The 26181-nt window shown below is 43.7% G+C and overlaps 1 protein-coding gene across 6 annotated transcripts in view; it reads right to left on the minus strand.

The window, feature by feature from the left end:
- The window catches only part of si:ch211-45c16.2 (mitogen-activated protein kinase kinase kinase 13), a 30555-nt gene extending 4710 nt beyond the window's left edge, over nt 1–25845 (minus strand). Inside the window, exons 1-13 of one of the 6 annotated variants that reach the window (XM_063887810.1) lie at nt 25785–25835; nt 17124–17193; nt 16094–16193; nt 15818–15980; nt 8472–9166; nt 3946–4129; nt 3638–3829; nt 2117–2275; nt 1857–2015; nt 1583–1691; nt 1200–1309; nt 907–1023; nt 343–486 (exon numbers count right to left, since the gene is read on the minus strand). In XM_063887810.1, coding sequence (XP_063743880.1) covers nt 343–486; nt 907–1023; nt 1200–1309; nt 1583–1691; nt 1857–2015; nt 2117–2275; nt 3638–3829; nt 3946–4129; nt 8472–9099 — 1802 coding nt within the window. In that variant the 5' untranslated portion in view covers nt 9100–9166; nt 15818–15980; nt 16094–16193; nt 17124–17193; nt 25785–25835. Of the gene's footprint in view, nt 1–342; nt 487–906; nt 1024–1199; nt 1310–1582; nt 1692–1856; nt 2016–2116; nt 2276–3637; nt 3830–3945; nt 4130–8471; nt 9167–15762; nt 15981–16093; nt 16487–17123; nt 17200–25784 lie in introns of those variants that run through there. The other 5 variants (XM_063887809.1, XM_063887808.1, XM_063887813.1 and 2 more) reach the window with 5 other exon arrangements.
- Between the last annotated feature and the right edge of the window lie 336 nt (nt 25846–26181).

Consider the following 26181-nt stretch of genomic DNA (forward strand, 5'->3'; position numbering starts at 1 on the left):
TACATTCCTTTCTGTTGACAATCCCCACACGAGCAATTTGGGGGGAAGTGTCATGCTAAGGGACACAACGACATGCTGACTGCAGTGTGACCTACACTACCCCACTGCGCCACAGCCTCCTTACATTACTTAATGTATCTGAATGTATTTCATTTCCTCATTACTGAATGTTCAATGTGTTAAACTCGAGTTTCTGGCTTTACTAGAACACAATGTAAATCTGTATTAGTTTACTGAGAGTTGCACAGTGGCGTATTAGAGAGTTTTGGTCTCTTGACTTTTAGCGTTGAAACAGAAATCTACAGTCTTTTTTTGAGCTGTTCAATTTGCTAGTGTTCATACCGTTTAGTGTTGGACATCCCAGGTTTGTGGGACATGCTGCTCTTCTTCTTGATGAGCTTCTCCACAGCGTTGGACCTGACGATGGGTCGGACCAGGTGGCGCTTATAGGTTCCTGGATATTTCTTTTCCACTGCCGACTCTCTCCTACAGGGACAGCAGAATTAATTTTGTGTTACTTAAAAGGGTTTTACTAACACTAACATTACTCCACAATTCATCTGAAACCATTACAGATGATCGTACTTTCAGTTTAAATGTAAAACATTTGAATTATTTATTTATTTGTGTTATACACACAGGACAACATGAACAGGACTTTTTTTTAGAAGAGGGCAAAATCCTCATGGGGGAAAAAATAGGTCAGAGAATTAACAATGACATTTTCTGTTCCATTCTCCTCACTAGCTATAAATATACAATCAATTGTCCTGACAGGCCATTGTGATGATCTCCTTCCTGGAAATGTACTTTGTAAAGATCAAATGATGGGAAGGCATGTTAATGAGGATGGGACAGGAGTAAATCTAGCAGATGAATTCAGTGATAAAGGATTTATTGACATACTTCATGAGCTCCTTCTCTCGGACCTCCAGCTGCAGCATGATGGCGCTGAGCTCCATGTACAGGTTGTTGGCTCTCTCCAGCTTCCTCTCATAGTGCTCCCGGATATCCAGTGCGTGTCTGAGACAGAAAAGGAAATACATAAAAATGTTTACTTCTAAACACAATTCCAAAGCTCCATCATTAACAAGAAGTGTGTCATTAAAATACTGTTGAAACCACAGCAAGCTATTGGTTGAATGTTGCTCTCTCTTCCTATGAATCATTTCTCCTTGCGTCTCTCCTTTCTTACACACCTGAGCTCATCCCTCCTGCGTCGGATCAGTTCCTCGTCCAGCCTGTGGATGCAGGTGCCTTCGCTTTTGATCTTCTCAAAATGTTTCTTCACTTCATCCCTCCATTCTGACTGTAATATGGACGAACACATTTAAAAAACAATAATGAAAATCCACTCTTACACACAGATGCCTTGAGATGACTCAGCACTGTACCCAAGAGAATAAAATATAAAGAGTTATTCTCTTGAGTAGAATAAAGAGATAAAGTACTATGTATCTTATCTACTGGCTTATGTACCACTCAACTGTTGGAGCACATGAAACTTATGTTTATAAGTGTTTACAGTCCTGTGACAAATACAAAGTGAAGGTTATTGGGTATGGCAGTTTGTTGTGCCGACCTGAGACTTGAAGTAGGTCTCCTGAGGAGCTCCCAGGACATCAGCAGCAGCAATGTCGAGGTGTAGGAGTATCTGACGGAACGAAGGCCTATTCCTGGGCTTGCCTTGCCTAAAATAAGCAAATAACAGGGAGAGGGTATGTAATTATAGGAGAACCGAAAGCAGCGCTGTTAGCATTTATCTTATCTAGAATAAACGTAGCCTTTTTACATTCTTACAGATGTGCTCAACTAAGTTGCTGTAAAACATTTAAAGAAGTGTTATCCCCACGCACCATGTTTGTTTCATGAGGATTTTGAAGCCATCCGGGCAGGTGGAGGGGACAGGAAGGTGGAGACTGTTGCTGCCAACACCCCAAATGATGGCGGAGGAGTCCACATCTTTGTAAGGAATCTCTCCGGTCAAAAGTTCCCACAGGACGACCCCAAATGACCTTCAACAGAAAAGCAAAGAGAGTAAGGCCTCAGTATGTCACATTTGAACACCATCTTAGACTAATGTATTCATTTGAAACTGTGTAGTTATGGTACTTACCAGATGTCTACTTTTTCCGACACAGGCTCATTTCGTATCACTTCTGGGGCCATCCAGGCCACTGTACCCGCAAATGACATCTTTGTACTTTTGTCACTGAGCTCTTTGGACGTTCCAAAGTCAGAGATTTTCACAGTGTCGTTGTATGTGACCAAAACACTGAAAAACAGACACAAACAGAAATCATGTTAGCAAGGTCACACTGTTTAATCCAGAGAACCAAGAACAAGTTTACCGTAGAGGTAATATAAAAACCTTTCATACTGAAGCCAAGCAGTGTCAGAGCGACATTAATCCAGGTCACATGAACCTGTGTTAAACCTTTCAGACTCATTTTTCATCCTGTGACATTTCCACTGGTTTTAAAGGGGTTTGACATTATTTTTGTAGCAATTGAATCCTCAAGCCTAAAAGATGGTTACAGAAGCACAATTCTACATCTGAATCAGCCCATTAGTGAAATGAGACTGACCTTTCCAGCACATTCAGTAGCCTGCTATCATTGTGCTGACTCATACAGTGTTTGGCACCGCAGCAGCATGATGATATTGATTAGAGGAAGAGGGTTACAGTGGGCAGGGGAGGAGGAGCAGGACACTGTTTCGCCTCTTATGTCGAGGAGAAAGGGTTTTTATTATTTCTGGGAATGACATTTAAGTTAATGTCAAGACTCCAAAGAGCTGAAAGGATGAATTGTTGTTGCTAATCAGCTTTAATTAACCACTGTGCCGTCGGGATATAACGCAACAGCGAAAACCCAAGGAAACATACTGTACTCCTCTACTGTAGATCAAGAGGAGTTTTATCATTCGCAGCTTTAAATACCGACGCATTGACAGTCAAATTATCTCTATTAGTATTCAGTGAAATTATAAGCGAGGGACCCGCTCAATGTTAAAAATATAAGAACAATTTTCATAGTTTTAGAAAACACATTAGTGAGAGTTTATAATTAACAAACATTTGATACTGAAAAGATGAGTGATAATTGTACACATCTAAAAGTACAGAAGTTCATAATATCTGTAATTTAATGTAAGTGTGTGGCTTTAATTCTGTTTTAATGAATATCACCTCTGTAAAGTGTGTTTGAGTTTTTAGAAAAGTGCTGTATAAATAAAATGGATTATTATTATTATTATTATTATTATTATTATAACCTATAGTTTACCTAAGGTTAAGCAAGGATGTAAGGGTGTAGTCAACAAAGATGGATGGTTTAATACCCCATAGGTCTAACCTAACTGATTTAATCATTTTTACAAAACTAAATAAAGTACATCAAAACTTGTTTAGCAAATTGCCATGTGTTGTTTTCCTTTGAAACTTGAACAACATCCACAACTAGGACTGGCTCTAGTCAGAGTACTGCGTTCGATGTTGTCCTTATTATCTGTGTTTATTAGTGGATCACTAACCAGCGGGAAATGTTGCTTTATCGTTATAATTATTAGTAATTAATCGTCTTATATTATTCTCTTTGCTTCTGAATCCCTAAAACCAATTACAGAGGAGACTCACTTGGGAGACTTGAGATCTCTGTGGATGATCTTGTGCAGGTGCAGGTAGTTCATGCCGCTGGCGATGCCTGTGGCCCAGTCCACTAGCATCCTGGGGGTCACCTTCCTCCCGGCCCTCAGCACCTCATACAGCTGTCCCTGAGCACAGTACTCCATGATGATGCAGTAACACGGCGCCTGGGTGCACACACCCCTGAGTTGGACAAAAACAGGAAACCATTTTAAAGACTGACGTATGCTGATAATGACAACATGTTTCAGCCTTTGAACCCGATCAGGTAACATGCTCAGCCATGTCTTTGTTCTCACTTGAAGCTGATGATATTTGGGTGCTTGAGTTTTCGCAGGTGTTTGATGTCCGTCTCCTTCTGCTCACGCACTTTTTTGATGGCCACCTCCTCAGAGCGGAATTTTCCCAAGAAGACTGCGCCCTGAGCACCGCTGCCCAGCCACTGCAACTCTGAGATCTCCTCGAATGGAACCTCCCACATGTCTGGAAACAAAAACATGACATTTTGTCAAAATAAAATATAATTATCGATGATGTCCTGACTTCGCACAACGACCCGAGTCAGCTCAAGCAAATAACAGCTAATGTCGAAAAGATCCTGGAAGCCGGCGGATTCAACATGAAGCCGTGGGTCTACTCTGGCCAAAGTGGGAGGCCAGGACACAGAGACCTTGAGAGGAAAGAACCCTCAGTGATGGTCCTTCCAAACCAACTCTCCGAAGAGAACAATAAAGCTCTGGGTCTTGGGTATGACCCAGAGAGTGACAAACTTCGCATGATGGTGGCTGTGAACTTCTCTAAAAAGAAAAAGAAAATGAGATTGGGAGAAAACCTGTTGCAAGATGAAGTAAGGGCACGGGTGCCAAATCCACTCACTCGTAGAGAGCTCCTAAGTCAAGTCTCTGGACTGTACGATCCCCTTGGTCTTGTGACGCCTGTCAAGCAGAAGGGAGCCATCTTGGTGAGGAGGGCTTTCCAAGAAGCAAAGGGCAAATATAGTCCATCAGAAAATACATGGGACGTACCTTTGTCTGAGGGCCTCCGGGAAGATGCCGTCTGCCTCTTTGAGGACTATGCTGAGCTCGGTCGGGTGAGTTTCGCGAGAGCCTTGACACCACCTGACCCATCCGCTGAGCCCTGCGGTATCACATTCTCCGATGGTAGTGAGCGCTCGTACGGCGCTGTGTTGTACCTGCGGTGGAAATTGCCACAAGACGTGACCATACGGCTAGTTGATTCCAAAGCCAGGCTGACGCCGTTAGACCAGAAGGGGGACGCTGTCAAGGCTGAAGTTTGTGGAGCTGTCTACGCTGCCCGTCTGAAGAAGTATTTCCAGAAGCACTGCAGAATTCGTGTGGAGAGGTGGTACCACCTGGTTGATAGCCAGACAGTCCTGGGGGCTATCCAACGCGAAAGCTACGGCTACCAGACGTTCTTCGCAAATAGAATTGGGGAAATTCAAGGCAGCACGAACGTCCAAGACTGGTGGTGGATTCCTGGCCCACTCAACATAGCGGATATTATTTCCAGAGGGGCAAGCCCCAGAGAGTTGGATGAAGGCACAGAGTGGCAGCTGGGTCCTACGTTCTTAAGTCTCCCAGAGAGTGAGTGGCCAGTGAAGTCCGCCAAGGATGTTGCTGCCGAAGCGAGAGAGAACCTCACACGCATCCAAAAGAAGGCTTTTGTTGCTGCCCTTACCCGGGCTGGAGCAAAGCAGGAGCCCAAGCAGGAGTCAAGGCAGGAGCCCAAGCAGGATCCAACTTCGACCTCCGCGGATCTGCATAGGCCACCAGCCGAGGTTGCAGCTTCAAGCCTGTTGGATATCAAGCGGTTCAGTAGCCTAACACGACTAATGAAGTCACTAGCGCTGGTCTGGAGGGCGGCAAAGAAGTTTCTTCATTGCAGAGCCAGGGGAAGACCAAAGTGGGAGGCAGTCCCATTGGTTGGCATCATCACTGCGGCCGAGAGGGAGGACTCATTCCGAGATCTGTGTTTAGCAGCACAAGAAGGAGTTACCTTCCCCAGCACCACAACAGACCGGCTGGTTGTGTACAAGGATGGAGCTAGTGGGCTGTTACTGTGTGGAGGCCGAATACAGTATTTCAAAGAAGACTGCTTGGCTGTTCCACTGGTTCCTTTCGACACCTGGCTAGAAACTCTACTGGCACGCCAAAGTCATCAGGAAGGTCATGAAGGGGTTGCCGGGACTCTGTTAAGGATGCGGCAAAAGGCTTGGGTCATCCAAGGTAGAAGGCTGGCCCAGAAAGTTGTCAACCAGTGCATCCACTGCAGGAAGGCAAGAGCTCAAGTATGCCAACAAGTGATGGGTGATCTGCCAGTAGAAAGGTCAAGACCTGCTGCGCCATTCCAGTTTATATCTGTTGACTTGTTTGGACCATACCTGGTGAGAGATGACATCAAAAGAAGAGTATCTATGAAAGTATGGGGGGTCGTCTTTTGCTGCATGGCGAGCCGGGCTCTGCACATAGATCTCGCCAGTAGTCTGTCCACAGAGAGCTTTCTAATGGCCTATCAGAGATTCGCTGCCATCAGGGGCCACCCCCTCAAGGTTTGGTCAGACCCTGGGACCAATTTTGTTGGTGCAAGATCTTTGCTGGAGGACTTGTACACCTTTCTGCAAAGCCAAGACACAGCAAGCCTGGAGGAGTATGCTGTAAAAAATGGGACAAGCTGGACATGGAAAGTGCTCCCCGCTGATTCACCACATCGAAACGGAGCTGCTGAAGCTGCCGTAAGGATTGCCAAGAGAGCACTTCAAAGTTTGAGCAAGACGGCAAGCCTTACTTTCAATGAGTTCCTGACAGCCCTCCAGTTGGCAGCTAACCTGGCTAATGAGCGGCCCATTGACGCAAGAATCCAGAGTCGAGAGGACCGCATTGAGTATGTAACACCAAACTCGCTTCTCTTAGGACGAGCATCTCCCAGTGGTGACGTGAAGTCCTTCAGCTTTAACAACTACCCCTACAAGCGCCTTCGTGAAATTCAAACCCAGGTGAATGAGTTTTGGAAAGCGTGGAGCCAGCTTGCTGGCCCAGGTCTCTTCATTAGAACCAAATGGCACACCACAGAAAGAAATGTCAGCGTTGGGGATGTTGTGTGGCTTTGCGAATCAAAACGCTCTACGGGGTCATTTTAGGCTCGGCAGAGTCGTCACTGTAGCTCCCGACTCAAAGGACATCGTGAGAGATGTTGAGATTCTTGTCACACCAAGCAACTGTGCCTCCGTTCAGCATCAAAGGCCAGCGACCAAGTCCTCAGAGAGGTCAGAGAAGTCAAATGGGGTGGTATTGCGAAGAGATGTCAGACGGCTGGTAGTCCTTCTCCCTGTAGAAGAGCAGAATCCTCACTGTTTAGGTTCACCTTAAAATTTGCAACCTATCTGTCCAAGTACAAAAAGGTTGAGTGGGAGGTGTCACGGTGAACGCCCCTTTTTCGTCGTCGGCAGTCAAGCGGAACTAATTATCACTCGCATGGGAACACTCGAGCAGGAAAAGAAGACGCACGCAGTTCCGGCTTAATATCTGTTTAAAAAGACAAACGTCAGTAAAGCACGAGGAGAGTAAGAGGCGGCATTCTCATCGAGCTCTTCCGAAGTTGTGCTGAATCTGGTACCAATTATTCAAAGACTGAACAGACAGCCGGTTTTTCACTGTCAAGTGTTCCGTCTTTTTTGGCTGTACTGTCTGGGCTACAAAAGGAATAAATCGGATAAAGATACAAGAAGCCTGGTCATTGAGTGAAACCCAGTTAAAACATTCAGAATTGGTGCCTCCCTATCAAGTGGGGGTTAAGCACAGCCAAAAAAGACGGAACACTTGACAGTGAGAGTGAGAGTGGTATATGATTGTCACATTTTTTTCTTTATTCCACATTTTCTTTCCACAATACTGTTTGTTCAATCATATTTTTGCCCTTAAAGGGAGAACTGAACTCATTGACTTCTTGTTGAAAGTTAAATAAACAGTATGAAGAGTGAATGTGAAGCTCCAGCTAGCAGCACAGTTAGCAGAGCTCAGCGGAAAGGAAAATAGGCAGATAAAGTTAGACTGGCTTTAAGTCTACAACTTAAACTCATTTGTTTAAAATAAGTGTAAAGATCAAATTTGCTATTTAATTTGGGATAGAGCGTGAACAATTTCTTGGCTATACTGTACACAGCCTTACCTCCGAAAGTCCTTTAAAAGATTATCATTTTCTTGAGGTTGAACTTAAATACAAACGTTCAAAAATAAAGGTCATTTGGGTTTGCGATGACCACTCATTTAAACACCTCAGAGTTACAGTAAAAGAAAAACACACCCAACATGATTTACACTAAATATCATATTCCTGGCCAACCTAAGCAAAAAAACACAACGCCCTGTGCACATCTGCTATAACCGTCAAACAGTGAGTCATATGGTTTTCCATCCTTCTTATGGGGTTTAGAAAGCAAGAGGAGAGGCCATGCTGCTGAAATCTCCAGCCCTCTCCATTCGAACATTAACCGACAAACCACAAGACCCAGCCCAGTTCTGTCTGACCTCGACTCGTGTCCTGCAGCCTCTGTGCAGGCCGCCCCGCAGCAAGGCGAGTCTACCTTAACCTTGACCTCAATTGAAACTGACAGCTGAACCGCCTCACCCACAATGGCAATATGGTGAAGCTGGAGCTGGCTATTCAATTACAGTTTCAGACTACAGCAGGAAAAACAGGAGGGAACCAGAGTTGGTTTTTCAGAAGGCTTAATGGGACATTTGAATTAAACACAGAGAATTAGGTTTCCTAAGTAGATTCCATCTAGAAACATAAACCCAGAACTCACCTTGCTGTTGTAGCTTGTATTCTGTGGAGTAAGTTTTCCCTATGATGTTCCAGACAGGCCGGAGGCAGCCAAACAGCCCCTCCAAGAACCCACCTGAGCCGGGCCCCGCTCTGTGGAAGTGCAGCTTAATGTCATCGGGGTGAGGATGGAGGTGACTCAGCCTCTCCTCTTCACTGTGGTCCATGAGACAGTCCCCATCTATTATCTGCTCCTCCGTCACACTCCCGCAGCCGTGCTCACAGGGGGCGGGCGATCCGGCCTCCTCGTGGCTCTGCTCCTGCAGCTGGAGCACGCTGTTGTCAAAGTGTCCGCCCTCGCTCCGTGTCGAGTCCACGCTCAAGGCTATGTTTAGGGGAGTTACACCCCCCAGCAATGAGTCCTCGTCCTGAACGGGCGTCTGCAAGGGGACGGGCAGGTGCGTGGGCGGGGCGAGGTCTGTGATAATCTGAGGAGGTAGTGGAGGTGCCTGAGGAGGCTGAGGTTGGGAGTTGGGAGCGTTTGATTTCTTCATGTTGTCCCCGACCACGGTGAGTTTGAGCTCCTCCTTCAGCTTGCCCACAAGCAGACTGGGGCAGGACGTCCACGAAAGCACCTCGGGGGAGCTACCCATGGTGTCGTGCACGTGCATGGGCTACCCAGTGACAGTGAGCGGGCCGCGTCCTAACACACGGGTTTGACTGAATGCTGAAAATCACCTGCAGAGTGGGGAGATAGAGAACAAGAAACATTATTAAGTCCATGGGAAATGAAATACAGATTATCCATTTGGATGATTGTAGACACCTCTCAGACCACATAAACACGAACTGTTGCAATGGGGCCCTTTTACTTTCACCAGGAGAAATGAAATCCTCTCATTTCCTCTCATGGATCTGGGATTGAGAGAGCTTACATTAATGATGATTATTTTTAACTACGGAGTGCAAACACTGCAGGAAGGAGGAGATCAGAAATATAAGAAAGGCTCTAAATCAGGGTACACAAGACATCATTTTTGAATGAGAGACGTTGCACAGTTGATAAAAATAACGCAATTCTGGGAAATATCTGGGAAACAATCGGGCTAAACCAATAATAACACAGACACACACACACACACACAACCAAGGCTTCACTATTTTCTCTCTGCAGCCGTAACAGTATTGCAGGGATTAAAAGTCTTGCTGTGTATTAGGACAGCTGAGAGCAAAACATCTGGCACGCACATCCCATTCTCACTGCTTAATAACCAGCAGGGCCGGCAGTAGTTACCACGGGCCCATAGCCATCTGCAGAGCAAACACACTAGTTCAAATCAGTCGATGCAGCCTCGGAAGTAACATACAGACGCCTCTACACGGCTTAGTAGTGTATAATTGATATATTTAGAAACAGTATATAAACATCTGATCCAAACAGGTGTGTTTCGTTACTCTAGCAAATGTGAATGCCTGAAAAATGTTCATTTTATCACAAGAAATTGTCACACTGATGACATTTTTTAATAAAAAATCCACAAATTACAGCTGTTTGAATTTGCACCTTTGTCTACAATGACCAAATATAGAGAAATTAAAAGGAATAGCTTGTAGTTTATGAAAAGAGCTTTTATTTTATTAATCTAAAAGTACATCTATTCATATTGCTCCAACTTAGCTAACACATATTCTCAAACATGGCAAATGAGAAAATATATATATTCAGCTGTATAGGATTTAACAGCTTAAAGAATAAACAAGGATAATATGGTGCAACACCTAAATCCCAACTCAGGCCCCCTACTTCCTTTTTCTGAGATGTTATTAACACAGTCTTCATAAGCGAATGGAACTTCCCTGATGTCACATCTACACATAAGTGATTCAGTTTTTGGATAAACTTTAGGATTAAGCGAAAAGTGCTTTTCGCTTATTTGAGATGTATTCAATCAGGAAACGATTCATTGAGTTAAAAAAAATGTTTCGCCAAGAAAGGCAGGAGCATAATAAACAAACTTTCAGACATGCAATGTTAAAGAGTTGCAGGAAATACAACTGTAGTGATTTAGCATGAGTGCATTTCTTTCCCTCCCTGGATTGGATATTAAATGCTGTCTGCTACAGTAACTTTTTCGCTGGCAGCTTCCAAAGTCAGAAATCTCTCAAACTTGAATTTGTTGCAAGTGTAACACTGTGTTTTCAGAGAAACAGATGGCCATTTATCCACAGCCTGACTGTGCTTGTTTACCAAATCTTTGCAAAAAAAAAGAGGCACAAAGCTGGAAATCAATTGCTCTGTAAATGACACTTTTTTTCCCTCCATTTAAACCCAGAAGGATATGCCCTGAGAAATCCAATCAAGTTTGAGGGGACAGTAGGACATAGAGAGAGGGAGAGGCTGTACAGTGTGTACAGTCGGTAACAACAGATCAAAGTCCAGGAGGGAGGAGACAGAAAGGCAGAGCTGAGAGCTGGCACTGTGTTACGTGGAGGTTTCCTGAAGGGGACAGGCCAGCCATGAAGTCCTTTTGAAACACACTGTGTTTATGTTGCCCTCTGCAGCGACCACTGGCACAGCTCTTCCTTTGGGCGTAGGTCAAAGTATAAAAAGTAGATCCCTTGGATACAGAAAACTTTGCTGCTGAAATGCTGCAAAGCTTTAACCCCAAGCCTGAAATCCAGTGGCCAACATGTGTGTGTTTAATAATGCATTTATCATTTGGCATTTTGCCCTTTGGGAAACAATAATAACAGGAAGATGGGGAAGGAGACGGGGGATTAAAAATCCTTGACAGGATGTGCTCTCAGTTACATGATATGCGTCCTAGACCTTTGCTCCAAGCAGATGCCTCTTACATGTTTGTGTGAATGCATGTACTGTATCTGTGTGTATCTATCGGGGGGGTAACCTGAGCGCTGTGAGAGTGTAGTGGCTGCCAGAAGCTCATCTATAATGCAGGGCTGTCTCTAAGCAGGTTGCTGAGAGTGCAGGGGAAGGAGAGAATGCTCTCTCAGGTATCCAATAAATCCGTCCCTTCCACAGCCAAGACAATCGAGCTGTGCGAGTAGGGGCCCGTCCTGTAATTCCACCCCACGGACAATTCTCGGAGCTGGGCTTCTGACGTGGGCCCCGGTGGGCTGGACAAAAACACACACACAAGTCCACAAGCACTGTAAGCCGTATAACCCAGCAAAAACTGCAACATTTTCTTGCGTGAAAAATACCTACAGAGAGTCGGGCATGATACCTCATGCGTTTGGGCCTCTTGTTAGTTTGACCCATGTGTACTTTCCATCCTCACAGACTGAATCAGGAGTCCATGCATCTATATATCTGATGCCAACAATAGGAAACAGACCTCTCGCTCTCTTCCATTAATCTCTAATGGAAGATCTCCATGAGCATTGAATCCCATGAATAATGTTTGGGCATCAGGGTTTCATTTACACATTCATTTATTTACAGGACTTTAGGAAAGAGACCGTGACTGGGCAAAAAGGACACAATGACCTGTTAAAACGCTGTTTGTTACATGTGTGCATAGAGTATACTTCGGAGAATGTAACAATGCAGATGGTCAGCAGAATGGAGAGAGAGAGAGAGCGAGAGAGAGAGAGAGAGAGAGAGAAATGATCAGGGGCTGATCCTTTAATCCCCCTGCAGGGCTCTAGAGACAAGCTTGTACAAACACAGACCCTATTCAGCCCTCCCCCTCTATGTATCCTCTAAACACTTCCTTTCATTTCTTCCCTCTCTAAAGGCCACCTAATGTCAGCAGCATCACAGCGAGTGCATCTCTAGTGTATGAACACACGTATAGAAGTGGAGCCATAATGGCAGAGAAGGAATTCACTGATAGTCTGAACTACACCACACTTTATATGAGTGTGTGTTTGTGTGGCAGCTGGTGATGCACTGGGATCAGGTTCAGAGACCATACGTGCTCGCACACACACACACACACACACACACCCACCCACACACACACATGCCCGGGGTGTGTCCGGCAGGATCCAATAATCCCACTACACCCAGCAATCCTCTGGAGAGTGGAGTTTTTTTTTTTGAGGCACTCAGCAAATGCCAAAATGGTCGTTTCGATTTTGTTTCTACCGACTGTCTCTTCACAAAAGCACTTGGACCTTCCACTATATATTAATGCAGCGACAGAGAGACCTTTAACACACACAGAGGGGCGAACTGCACTCATGCTCACACTCACACAGCAGCAGCAGCCGGGTCCTCTGTGTCTCTATCATCCCTGCTCCTCATTAAGGGAAGCCCTGCTGGGCCCCACAGGGGGAACCTCCCTTAAAGGTGACAGCTGCACCATTAACAAAGAACCAATTTAGCCGCTATCCCACTTCATCATTCACACGTTACCATGTCAACACAGCATCCATCCTGACCTTCTGCTACCAGTCACACTGTTTCTCAACACTCAGGCTTGGAGATCCCCCCCCAAAAAAAAGGTTTGTGTTGCTTTTAAAGAACTTACTGTGTGTTCAATGTTTTAATGGAGAGTGGGTAAACTTTCCAAAACAAATGATTCCGTTTATTAGAATATATTGACTTTTTTTTTAACAACAAAGTACATGTTAAAGCTATCACCCAAAAGAAGATGGATACACATTACAGTCTCAAACCAACCCATTTTCAAGCTGATGTAAAAAGAAAAAAATGGCATAACATTACACAGCTAAGGCAAACACAGACAGATGGCCACAACACACTGAACAAGAGTCAAACCTATACACAGATTATGTTGAATGATAGATAAATACCTGCTCAAGAACTCCTCAATTAAAACAAACAGAGAAACATTGTGATGGTGAGAGCAGCATTTGCCTCAAGTAATCAAGGAAAGTATAATAAAACTAAACCTGGACGAATACAAAAGTCTCTTCCCATCAGTAGCTCTAGACTGTCTTTGTGCTGAGCGACACATGTGACCGTCTGTTATTCTGGGTCACAGTTGAACAGCTGAACTCTGGTATCTGTACTCGTCTCCCTTGTCAAAGCAGACTATGGACCTTCGTGGCCGGTGTTCATCATGTGAGCAACAAATGTTATGAAACAGAAATCTGGAAACACGCTGCTCATAGATTTCTTTGTCATACGAGGCAGACAGAATTATAACATTTTTAAGCAATATGAACATCATCGGAAACACGACTCTGCCAACAGAGCCGGCGCCGGATTTGATAGTCGGGAGTGGGCTGATGTCTAAATCAGCTTTCCCCCTCTACCATGGCCATGAGTCCTGCCAGAGGGGATTGGATAGCCGGCTGTAGGTGGGTGAAAGTAATAATCTGCTGGTGCGGGTGCAGCGGTGGTGAAAAATAAACAAACTCTGGCACAGCGTTCGGGCATCTGCCGTCACACAACCGACATTTCTCTATAATCCTTCTTTCTTCATCTCACCTGAGCTGGTTTAAGTACCTGATGGTGGCTGGAGGGGGAAACCAGCCACAGAGCAATAATCCCGGCCTGCCCACCTGCCTGTTTGGAGTTTATGGGAAATAAGAGCAAGGTCAAAGCAGTTCCTGCTGAGGCCCAACTGGGGAAAATGGAATATGCCTGGTTTGTTGTGAAGGATGGATTTGTAAGAGAGGAAGAGGGCGGTCAGTCGGGTTATTGCCAAGGGAGGGTGAATGTGTAAAACCAAAACAGCTACACCTCAGCTTCTCCTTCTGAAATCCGAAACATCCATGTCTGACTGAGTGTTTGTGAATGAGGTTAAGGCTGAACAATACGCTCTAGCAGAATAACACATTAAATTCAGGGTTAACAAGACTGTGAATCATTAGCACTCCAAACACACATAACTCGTGCCTCAAATAGCCTCAGCCAGTACGAGCCAGAATCAGAGAAAATAAATAACTGAAGAAAAGAGTGTGCGCCATCGACACGTCACACACTCTCCCCCTGGCTTCATTCTCTCAGTGAGGCGGCAGCCGGCACTGCAACCAGGACACACAGCCTCCTAAAATCTGCAACTATCAAGCTAACTCAGCTCTATAAAACGTACAGGGATTCAATATCAGCCCCTTCTCAGCCAAGAATGCTCTTTGTTCCAAGTTATTCTTCAGGAAAAAGCTTTACAGAGTTCTTTTTATGCGTGCTAACCAGATCCATCCGAAAGGAGAGGATGAATGCAAACAGACAGAAAGGGACGGTGAGGCCAAGGAGAGAGTGGAGGAGGAGAATAGCTTAGAGAAAAGTAGAGGAAGAAAAGCAGATTAGGGGGACAGAAAAGGACATGGAAGGTTATGAATGAGCAAAGATAGCGATGACAATGTCATGGCTGGAAACAGAAAAAGAGTTATGAAAATGAATGAGAGATGAACAAAAAAAAGGGAGAGAGAAACTGATTTTCTGCTGCTGCGGTTGCTCTCGGCACGATACTGTACCGAGCACGCTCCAATGGGAAAGACTCCCAGAGCGACAACAAAGGACACAAGAGGAGCCGGCTCCATGTGAGCTGGGCCTGTCTGCCCTGCACGACCAGGAGACAGCAGCACACACACACACACACACACACACACACACACACTCAACACAGCAGACCAGAGCAGCTGCTGCCACAACAATCCCCCTTGTGCTCTTTTAATAGGGACGGCCTGCCTGGCCCGCCAACAACAAGGGCCGGGTACTGAAACAGACACACACAAAAAAATGACACAACAGACACATATTGCAGGAGGCTGGCTGTGACTGACACCATTTTAATGGATGGAATATGAAAACACACAAAACTGTAGAGCAAAAGAGTGAAATGGGGCATGTGAGCTGAACAAGAGGAAGTGGGTGTGTTGTACTATGTCCTGTACTCTAAAGACAGACTCAGCCACAGCAGAAAGCCAGGAAATCAATACACATTAGGGCTTCTATTAGCTCCTGAGTTCATATATGCATCTCATCAATGTTTAAATATGAAACCCCATCAAGACACTCTAGAAATAAAGTCCTCATACTTTAGATGTGAATATGCAGGCATTATTCTAAACGCTCTGTGGAGAATGGATGGATGGAGTTCTCCCCTCCTCCTCTCCTCCTCTTCTCTAAAGCCAGGCTGCCGGCTACTCATCCTGTGCAGTTACATAAACATGCTTAGTAACAGAGGACAGAGGTGGGCATACACAGAGCTTTCATACTGCAGAGTACAATGAAGAGATGTATGAAGATGCAAAGTGGGGTCAAAAGTCAAGGATGATAAAAAAAACCTAGATCTAGAAAACAAAAACTGTGATTTGTTTATATGCTAGATGCCAGTGGGTGTGTGCAATACACGTGTGCCCCAGAAAAAGCAGTCTGCCCAGCGTCATAATACCTCAGAGTATCATATGGCTGGTCCATCAGGAGGTGGAGGTTGAGTAAGTCTTTACCTTTCCATACATCTCATCCTGTCCTTCAGAGGGCACAGAGAAGTACTGCATCAAAAAGCAGCAGCAGCAGCATCACCGCTGAGGCTTAAAATAGCTCCTGCACGCACCGACGCACGACCGCTCAACACTCTCCTGCAGCACCGGACAAACACTGACACAGCAGCTGATTCACGTATGAGCCACACACACACACACACACACACACACACACACACAATTGTAAAATGCAATGAAGGAAAACAACACATAAGACAATGTTAACAGCGTCAGAAGTACCTCCACATCGCACCGCTTCCACGCAGATGTACGACAAAGACACAGCATCAGCAGATTACTCACAGCAGACAGAGTTCAGATCCATGGTCCTCTCAAAGCTCTGAGGCAAGGACGGGATGGGGGGGAAGAAAACCAGGGGAGTGAAAACTGAAGCGATGGTAGAGATGGAGAAAAACGGCGAAAAAGCAGGGATAGAGGGAGAGTGACGGACATTCCTCCAACTCCCGCAGCACCTGCGATGTGAGTGGGTGGCTGGCAGCGTCACCGGGTCGCTGAAGACCTGCTCACGTCACACTTTTCATGAATGGAGCAGTCTGACGCAGAGAGGACGCGGCTCAAAGAGCAGGGGGAGGGGAGGGGGGTGCAGGAGGGGTGGAGCTCTCTGTACAGACTCTGAGAGGAGGAGTAAAGAGAGATGAAGAGGAGAAGAGAAGGATGGGGGGGGGGGGGAATTGTATTTCAAAGCAGCACCAGCTGGCAACAGCAGGTTCGGCTGCAGTGGCGTCTCTGTACTGTAAGTAGGACAGACCATTTCTGCACAAGAGAAAATCCCTTTGTGCAAAATCACTCATCTGCTCCTGTACTCAAATAAACTCTGGATATGTGAGAGTAGTCATCACGTTATTATGATTCACCCATATTTTCATTATAGGGTTTAAATGTGCAGCACAAGAGGCATTATATTTATTTGAAGGAATGTGTTCTCTGTGTAAAACATGACTTTATGTACTAATAGCAGCTGAATTTGGCCGATTTAGCCAACTTTGTCATAACGTAGATCACACAAATCTCAATACAAAGCACCTGACAGACATCTAAACTCAGGAGGAAAGAGAATGTTCAAGCTTCAGGGCTGAAAGGCTACGACAGTCAGAGAAGAAATCAAAAGGTCAGAGCAAGAATCTCTCTCTCTCTCTCTCTCTCTCCTCAAAAAGGTCATTTAATGTCTCTCACAATTTCTTGCTGAAGTAAAAAAAAAAACTTAATTCAGCCGTTCAGTTTCTTAGCCCATTAGTGAGGGTGTACTGACCTGTCAGGTGGTTTCTGAGCATCTCACTGATCAGCTGAGGGGGATCTGGGCTCAGGTCGGGCTCTATCACCTGCATAAACACACAGAGCGGTCCATATGAGTGTTAGTCTTTGAGGACTGGTGTGCTGAAGAGTCCATATCCACATACAGTATGGAAGGTCTATCACCATTTCCAGGAATTTTAGGAAGAGATTAAGATATGTCTTTAACATATAGGGGTCTGTCTTTAGTGTGAATATCTGTGTTTGTGAGGGGAGATGGCAGAGATTGAGACCGACTGCCACCACAGGAGGGGGGTATATCAAGAGAGACTAATTGAGAGGGAGGAAAGGCTCAGGGAACAGATGCTCCACCCTATCCTCTCGTTACCGGCCCAATCCTCTGGGGGGGAAAATCAAGATTGAGGGAAGGGTAGGAATGTAATGATGCATGGTGGGTGGGGGGGGGTTGGGAAATTTGGATCAGCAAATCTCTATTCTCAGGCCACACCCCAGCAGGGGATACTGCCAGAGGAGGAGATCTGGTGTCCCGGGGCGAGGCTGAAAGGGGTAGACTTCCAAACACGGCCTTTAAATGGTGTGAAATGACAGCCAAGTGAGTCAGGGTGCAGATGGCCGAGGATGCGGGCTCTAACGCGGTGCTGACGTTAGGGAGCGAGGAGCCGATTGTTAGATATGTTAAAGTGCAACGTCTGAAATAAACACAATGTCAAGCATTCTTTAGCCCTGAGGAGAACAAGAGTGAGTGTAAGCAGAAATCAGTACTCCTGCCATGTGCCTGACGACACACAAAAACACAGCATGGGAATTCCCCAAAATACAGCTCTAGTTAAACAGTGGCAAAGATAGAGGGCAATATGAGGCGTGGAGTTTAAATTCCTGACCTGTTTGCTTAGCAAGAACATCTAGCTCTGCTCTAAAGCCGAAACTCTAAAGATCAGTAGGTCACAGGCCAGCATGCTCACATGGAAACAAGCAAAGCCTCATTATATTACAAAAACAAGCTTAAAACAAAGATGAATTTTCATACGATAATACAAACGTTAAAAGCTTCAAAGCCAAGGCAGTCACAGTTTCAGTTTAGATTTTATGGGACAAGGCCAAATAAAAGTCTTTACTATGAAATAAAACTAAAATGTATAAAAAATGCAGAAAAATCACATATTATGCTATAATAAAAGAGACCCGAGTAGGGTGAATGTCCCCTTAAGAATTAACCTTTATATATAGAGTCTATGTAACTACCATGGTTCAAACTACCCAAACTATTTGAAAAAAGGTTGGCAGTGATGTGACATAATGTATTCATCAGTTTGTTGTGGTGTTTTCATTTGCAGTGTTGTTTCAAAAGATTGAGATGTCTAAGTTTAATTAAAAGTTTCAAATAACATTGGGGAGCAACATGCAGTGTCACTTAATTATGGCTTACTCAGGTAGAAACTGCCTTTGCTGTCTTTTGAGAGAGGATCTATCGAATCAAAAAGAAAGAATCTCCATGCTGGGATTACAAATGAGTTCTTTTTTGATCATGAGTAAACAACAACTCATGGCCTCTCTGTCCCTCCGAACACATCTCTGCTGGGCCACCATCTGCCATGTTTACTTTTGTTGGATCAACATGCAGAAGCCACCGGGCAGACTATTTGAAGTGATGCTGTGTCGTGTTTGTTTCTGTTTATTTGCAGCCTTCAGGTCAATGTCACTTCTTGTTTAGCAATAGAGGTTTTGAAATACTCATCGGCCAACTTTAGCCAATCCATTTTTTGTGCGGTAGATGTCAAAGGCTAGAGACGCAACTTTCAGGGGAAAGACAACACTTCATAACGCACACTTAAACTCAAATCCATGCTGTTTCTCAGATTGTGGCAACTCCAAATGCATTTGTCTAATAGTATCAAACAGAGAATCAGCAGCAAATTTCAGATTTGCTGACAAAATGACTATCAATCACAATTTATCAGTCATTTATTGATCTTTTTTTTCTCTCGTCTGTAGCTCTTGATGTATGATGTGTAAAATATATATTATGATTCAGATATATTTTATACATTATGACTTCTCAATTGATCTTATCACATCCACTTGTCCACGAAACATGTTAAAGACATTTGAAATCCCAACAATTATGTTTTAAATTCACTTATTTCAAGCCCCTCAGTGGACAGCCAGATCTGAATTAGCTCTATGATCAGATATTGACATCCCTTACTCAGGTTAATAACACTTAAACAAACCAAACCAAACCAAAGAGTGGGAAAACGGGCAACTACAGTTAGATTTTTCTTTCCAGCGGTGGCCTCCTGTTGTGTCTTCATCAGCGACACATAGTCAATCAGTCAGTCCATCAGTCAGAGCTTCACGTGCCCCGGCTTCGCCTCTGAGTGCAACAGAGCTGTAAACCACACTGGCCCGGCTCCGTTATACACACTCATTACTATTTCACCAGCAGCGGAACAACAGCACTGACAGCTCCTGTGTCCTCTGCATTAATAAGAGAATAAGCACCATCGCAGCTTACAGCGGTTTACCTTTACAATCTGCCATCGCATGCAGCGCCCAGGTATACGCATGTGCTGACCCGCATGCACGCACACACACACACACACACACACACACACACGCACACGCACACGCACACACTAATCTCGGATGACAGGAATGTACATTACACTTATTTGGAGGTCTGGACGTCTTTTTTAAATGTTCAGGTATGTGGCGATCACACTGCGCCCAATAAAACTTGTGGAATACGTAATCAGATCTAGAAAAATCACTGAAAAGAAATCCAATGCAAGGTAAAAAAAAAGTGTGGTAAAAAAAATCTGAAAACAAAACAGTTTCAATGATAAAATAACTTACTCTAAAGGAAAGTAGAGTTCACTTGAGCTGTCAAATGAAATCCACGTAAAAAAAATGTATGCTTGATGGTTTTGATGGTGTGTTGTGCTTTTGAGTTGTTCGCCACCACATGTTTTTTTTAAGCAATTTGTAACTTTGTCTTGAAAACTATATAATTTATCCAGTTTTATAACAACAATAATAAAAATATTATTATTATTGATTTTTATATCAATTGTAATCCTATGAACCGACAGTAGCTTTGGATAAAATGGAGTATGTGGGTGAAATCTATGACCTAATGAAGATAGATTGGTCCTTAACATGTTAACTTCATGCGAGAGGTTAAACCTGTTTGCCTAAGATGGATAGAAGCAGAGCGGCCTGGCTCATTGGTTGGCTTCATGAAGGCAGGCATGGATGACTGAGTCCCGCACACAACAACCGCTGATTCTGAGAGGCAGATAATGCTTGTGAGATTACTGTGCTGAGCCCACCAACAACCCCGCAGCCTGACCAATCCACGTAGAGAGGACATTGCATAAGAATGACTGTTCATCACTCCCGCAGGATCCTGCCCGCACCACAACAGTCTATCCGTCCTGGTTCCCCTCTCTGTCGTGAGTCCAGAGGAGACCAGTGGAGCGGACGGATGAGGAGCAGCAGACAGGAAGCCTGGCTGTGCCGTTCTTCCACCCAAGTGCACCTGGTAATTCCCAGCGTGATTTATGGGATTGCGTCAGAGCTATAAAGCAGAACACAGCAGCTAGTCTTAGATAACATTAAATGTTATGAAGGCTCTCCAGCTCTCTTGCTTCTAATTATTTAACTAAAGAGAATTACAGAAGTGGGAGTATATTAAAACACACTGAGATGTTCACGTACTCTTCATCACCTATTCCCACATCCCTGGACAGAGGATGCGAGTGTGGCTGCAGTGGTGGTCTGCTGAGATATAACTGGGGGGGGGGCTACATTTACAGAGTGTACATGTAAGGGAGGAGACTGTAGGCCAGAGCATACCCTGTAATACTGTATAGAGCTGCATGATCACCAGACAAAAGAAACCCTTCTTAAGTTCTCTGAGGCCATATTACATCTTGAAATTACCTCTGTTGTTCGATCAAATTACAAATTTGCTGATAAATGACTTAAAATGATTAAATGATTGTCCCTATTGTTTCCATGGGCTGATGGAGCATCATTCCCATTACTCTCTTGTACTTGTTCAGCCCTGGGACTGTTATGTTGAAAACAAATCAATAAAGACATTGTGAAAAAAAAGATATATATATTACTCTCAATTATTGATTTGGATCCAGTTAAAAAGTCAGTCTTTGTTGGCCTACATATAAATAGTTTGCCTCCCGCTGCTGCTGCTGCTTCAACATTTGTTTTGGTCACATGGTGCACAAATACGCCCTCTTATTGATTAGGAAATGATACCTATTGCATAAAACTATATCTCCTGGACGAATAATAATGGATTATACGAAGATCTATGAGTAACGATGCATCCCTTTTATTCACTTATTATTGTATAGATGCACTCAGCAGGGGTCAGAGATACTACAAACTACACACACGCAAACAGACACACACACCCTGTATAACTTGTGCATGTGCTCTGGTTCTTGCTCCTCCACTCGTGTGTGTTAATATGCTCCCCATGAGGCGCTGCAGGCTGTGGTAATTATAGAAGCTGGGCTAGCAAACGCATCACAGAGAGAAATACATTTAAAGCCATGTGCAGTTGTGGGAATACAGTGCATTCATATGGGCACACAGCAACCAAAGCGCGCATTCCCAAAAATGATAGATGGTTGTATAGAAAATAATCATCTACATTACGTGCACTTGGGTCAATCTGCCTGGCATAACATTTTTGTCCACATTAAATAATAATTTATTCGACTGTGTCTCTGGATTCATAACTAAGTCATAACCAGCAGATATAGACCACTGTCCATCCACCATAAATCCAGGAAGTAGCTAGCCTGCATAATATTAGCACCGTAGCCCGTGCACACTTAGGACTTCAACACTGCTGAGTAAATCTAACAAACTCACAGTTAAAACTGTAAAACCCCTGCCCAAATATCTAAACACATTTCTGGGTTCCTCAAACAGGTTGACCAGTAGAAGGTCTTTGAGGGAGTCCGAAAAACCCATAGGTAAATGCCAACAGATCAGAGGGACCTGGAAGAGGCTGCTTACTCTCCTGATCAGGCTGATCCGCCGTTAAAAAGGTGCCTGATACAAATGTGAGGCGTGCCAGGCGGGCTCTAAGGGGTGCACAGTGGGCTGAGGATAGGACAGAGGCAGGAGCTTTAGACAGTGTCATTACAAAAATGTCAGTCAGAAAAGGAGGAGGGGGATAGGGTCTGAGGGAGGAGAAGAGCGGGTGTGAAGTTATAGATAGAGAGGTAGCGAGAGAAAAGGGAGGGGGCATTAATGTTCACATCCTTTAGACTCACATTTATTGTTTGGCTTTTTCCACTCAGCTGCACTTGAATGGCCGTGCTTGCACGCGATGTGAGCATTCAGCACGTAAACCTTTACGATGCCTATTCATGACAGCCTTCAGGTATTTATTACTGTGGCCCACACACCTGACACACAGTATTTGTTTTTTTACTAAGGCTGAGAGATCAATCTTTTATGATGTATTTTTTTATATGGTCCATATGTTGGATGTAGGAATGTTACCAATCCATTTTTTAAAATATATTTTTCACTTTACTTGTGAATTATTTAATCTGTAAAATGTCACAACTTTGTGTCCACAACCCTAAACCTGCAGACTGATGACATCAAAGTAGTGCAGATATCAATCAAGCCGTCTGCACACGTCTAAACCGTGGTCCAATACACCCAAAGAGTAAGCGCAGACCGGGGTAAATCACTCGAATAAACAACAGCATATAATGGTCTTTAACTGGGGAAGCACACCACTGATGAGACGTAAAAACCTTACAATGTTAAATGTGGTTTAATCTTATGAAGCACACAGTTTATTCATTAAGCCTGATGGGACGTGACACTGGCTGAACTCACCACTATATAAATGTGACCCAAAACAAACAAGCCGAGTCTCCGGGGCCGGGATTAGAGAGATCAGACCAGCTGCAAGGCTACACTGCTGCTGTCGCTACACATGTCAATTACATAAATACAGCTTCCTGTCTCCATGCCAGCATCAGGAGCCCCGCCCTTACTGACGCTCGCTGTGACCTGGTACTCATGAACTCAGATGTGCAGGAACTCTTTTTACCATGCAACAGCATCACCTGGGTGACCCACTTCTACCAGAAGGGGGGAATTTGAGTGTTGAAGGGTTTTGGTAATCTATATTTTTATTTTTGTCAGCAAATCTAGGACTTTCAAAGCAATAGCCCATCCTGTCTGTCATGCCAAAGCCTATCTTCTGAAGATATTTATGGGAATTTCCACGACATTGGATTTAATCACACAGGGTGATACAGAAACACTCACAATAAGTTGACTGTTGTGAATTGCCATCATCTGGATCATCGTTTACATCCTCACATGAGAGACTTAAAAAGGCTGCTATTATTATTAAAAAGGTAATTATGGTAGCGAAGTGAAAAATAGAGCCTGATTTAAAAAACTAAACAAAAAACAACAAGAATTATTGCGTAAAGAAAAACAGATTCACACAATCATGCTATTTTGTTGTATTTATCTTTTACTGTATGATTTATGATAACCTTATTTGAGATTGTTTGCATACTGTATGTGTTTTGTGTTTTGACTAGGTCAGATGAATATTGTAAATCGCAATCATCTCGGTCAGGAACATTCAAATGTCATACCGTAAATCTTTGCATCAAAAATGTATTCATATTTTAGTCCAACATAGACAAGAAATCAGCATAAACGTATTGTTGCACGCTTTTCTTTTTAATAAAAGGCACTCAATATTACATTTTCTAGGGAACATTTTCAGCCAGAGTACAAATTTGTTGTGCTAGTGAGAATTTTTGGCTCTAGAATAGTGTAGCTTCAGGAAAATCCTAAAGAGCCAATAGTTAAAAAAGGACAAGTCACCCAGTTTTACAATTTGAAAGTCCATTTTACTACGTCTTTAGTTCATTTGCAGTTGCTCACATTTGCTGTAAAGCCAATGTTGGGCTACCTGAGCGGTGCAGCCATCAACACGCAGTTACCAGGGGGGCACATTTGGCCGATTGTGTGACCTGTAACTGCACCACGCACGGGCAGCAGTTACAACAGAGGCCGAGCCATTAATGACACACGTGGACACTAACTGGAAATGTTGAACTAGCACAATGAGGCTTGGAACACGATGCTGCTGCCGTGACAGTACACAGCATCCAGCGCTCACACATGTAGCGCCTTCCACTGCTGACTCATGTGGGGACAGATACAAACTGTTGTGACACACAGTCTTCATGAAGGACGGATGGATGATCGTCTCTGATTTGTGTCAGATGGCCGCTGAGAGCTGCTCACACAGAGGATGCAGGGGGAGATGTTAACAGTCCCCCATCACCATTTTATTATGTGCAAACTATTTCAGTCTAAAACAACACCTGTCCTGCAATACATTCTACCTTCATAATGGTTTTATTGTCCATTTTTAGGGGGAAAATGGTTTAAAAGGAAATTAAGCTTCCAATTCTTGGTCTGATTTTCCTGACAATGGTGTGGACAACAGTGAGATGTCATGAATTAGCAAAATCCACAAAGAGGATGTTGAACTTCCCACCAATGACTTGCATTTCATTTGAAAAATATTCTTTATAATGACTTAATGTCCTCTTCAAATCCACAAATCAAATTCATGTTATGAAAACGTGACTCTTTTATATGTTAGCGATATATGCGCTTACTATTTATTTTTGTAATACAATTGAAAATGTTTGAGGGTTTATAATGACTTGTTCAGGATTCAACTCAGAATTACATACCAGATTTGAAAACTTCTTGTTTGCTATGCAGTTACTCAGTATAACATTATAATAAATCGTTTATAATACTTAATAATACAAATGGATGGACACACATTAGAAACATCTCTCATTATGATGTAAAACAATCCAACGGCATCACACACTAAAGCCACACTGGTGCATATACCACCTTCAGTTCATGAATGTGGGATTTACAGCAGGGTAGTTGTATTAGACTGTATTAGAGTCAATCAGGTGCAACTAACAAACTAACAGCTGGCTGTTTACACAACCTCAAAAGAAAAAGTCAACTGAGCATTGGATCTTTTTTTAATCTTGATCCAGCCACGTAGCCTAGTCAAAAACATTTAACAAAAGTAGATTCTGAGTAACATCTTACTAAAAAACAAACACTTCTTCCCCAACCACTATAATTTAGCCTCCACAGCAACCAGCAGCCTATAATTTCATTCTTCTCCAGGCAAGAAAAAACAGGCAAGAAAAGAGTATTTTGTCTGATTCAACAAGATTGTTCACTGTGTGATTACAGCGAAAAGAAATCTAACCCTTTAATACTTGCAGGACTTTAAAGCTGCTGTCTAACTTCTAGAGAGATTCATACTTGGGTTACAGTGTTTCTATGTGAACAGCTTTTTGTTATAGGTGTTGTGATATGTGTATGAACATCGTGTCAGAACCAGTAAACAGTTTAACCGGCTATCGTTGTCGTGTCAATGCATTATAGACTCCGCTGACAGCTGCACACTTTGCTTCATCACACAAGAAAACCACATCGATTCTCGTAAAACTATGCTCAATGTGAACGGTTTTAAGTCATAATTGCCACACGTCTTTCGATACAACTCATACAAAATTGAAAATATTACCGTTTAGCTGCGCTGGGTCCCGCAGAGATGTCCGACTGCTCCTCTCTCTTGGTCCATCTATTTGCTCCGGTTTTGCGAGCGTGCTACGTCACTTCCGGACATTGGCCCCTCGTACACCTGTAAAAACCCTCCGCGCGTCTTCAAAGATCGTCTACTATACAGATGAGTCATTTGAATACTGTTGACATTATCCCAGGTAAGTACTGTATGTTTTATAGGCATCATGTAATCCGAATTTGTACCTAATAAAACACAAAACCTACTGTACTTTTTACGACACTATATTTTTTTGAAAATGTAAGTTAGCCTACTAATACATTTTCATGTGAAGTTTTAACTTTTACTGTATCACATTTGATCAGTATAACAAAAAAATATGTATTTCTACAAATCAAAT

Source organism: Eleginops maclovinus, chromosome 7 (assembly GCF_036324505.1).
Source record: "Eleginops maclovinus isolate JMC-PN-2008 ecotype Puerto Natales chromosome 7, JC_Emac_rtc_rv5, whole genome shotgun sequence".
NCBI classification, from domain to species: Eukaryota; Metazoa; Chordata; class Actinopteri; order Perciformes; family Eleginopidae; genus Eleginops; species Eleginops maclovinus.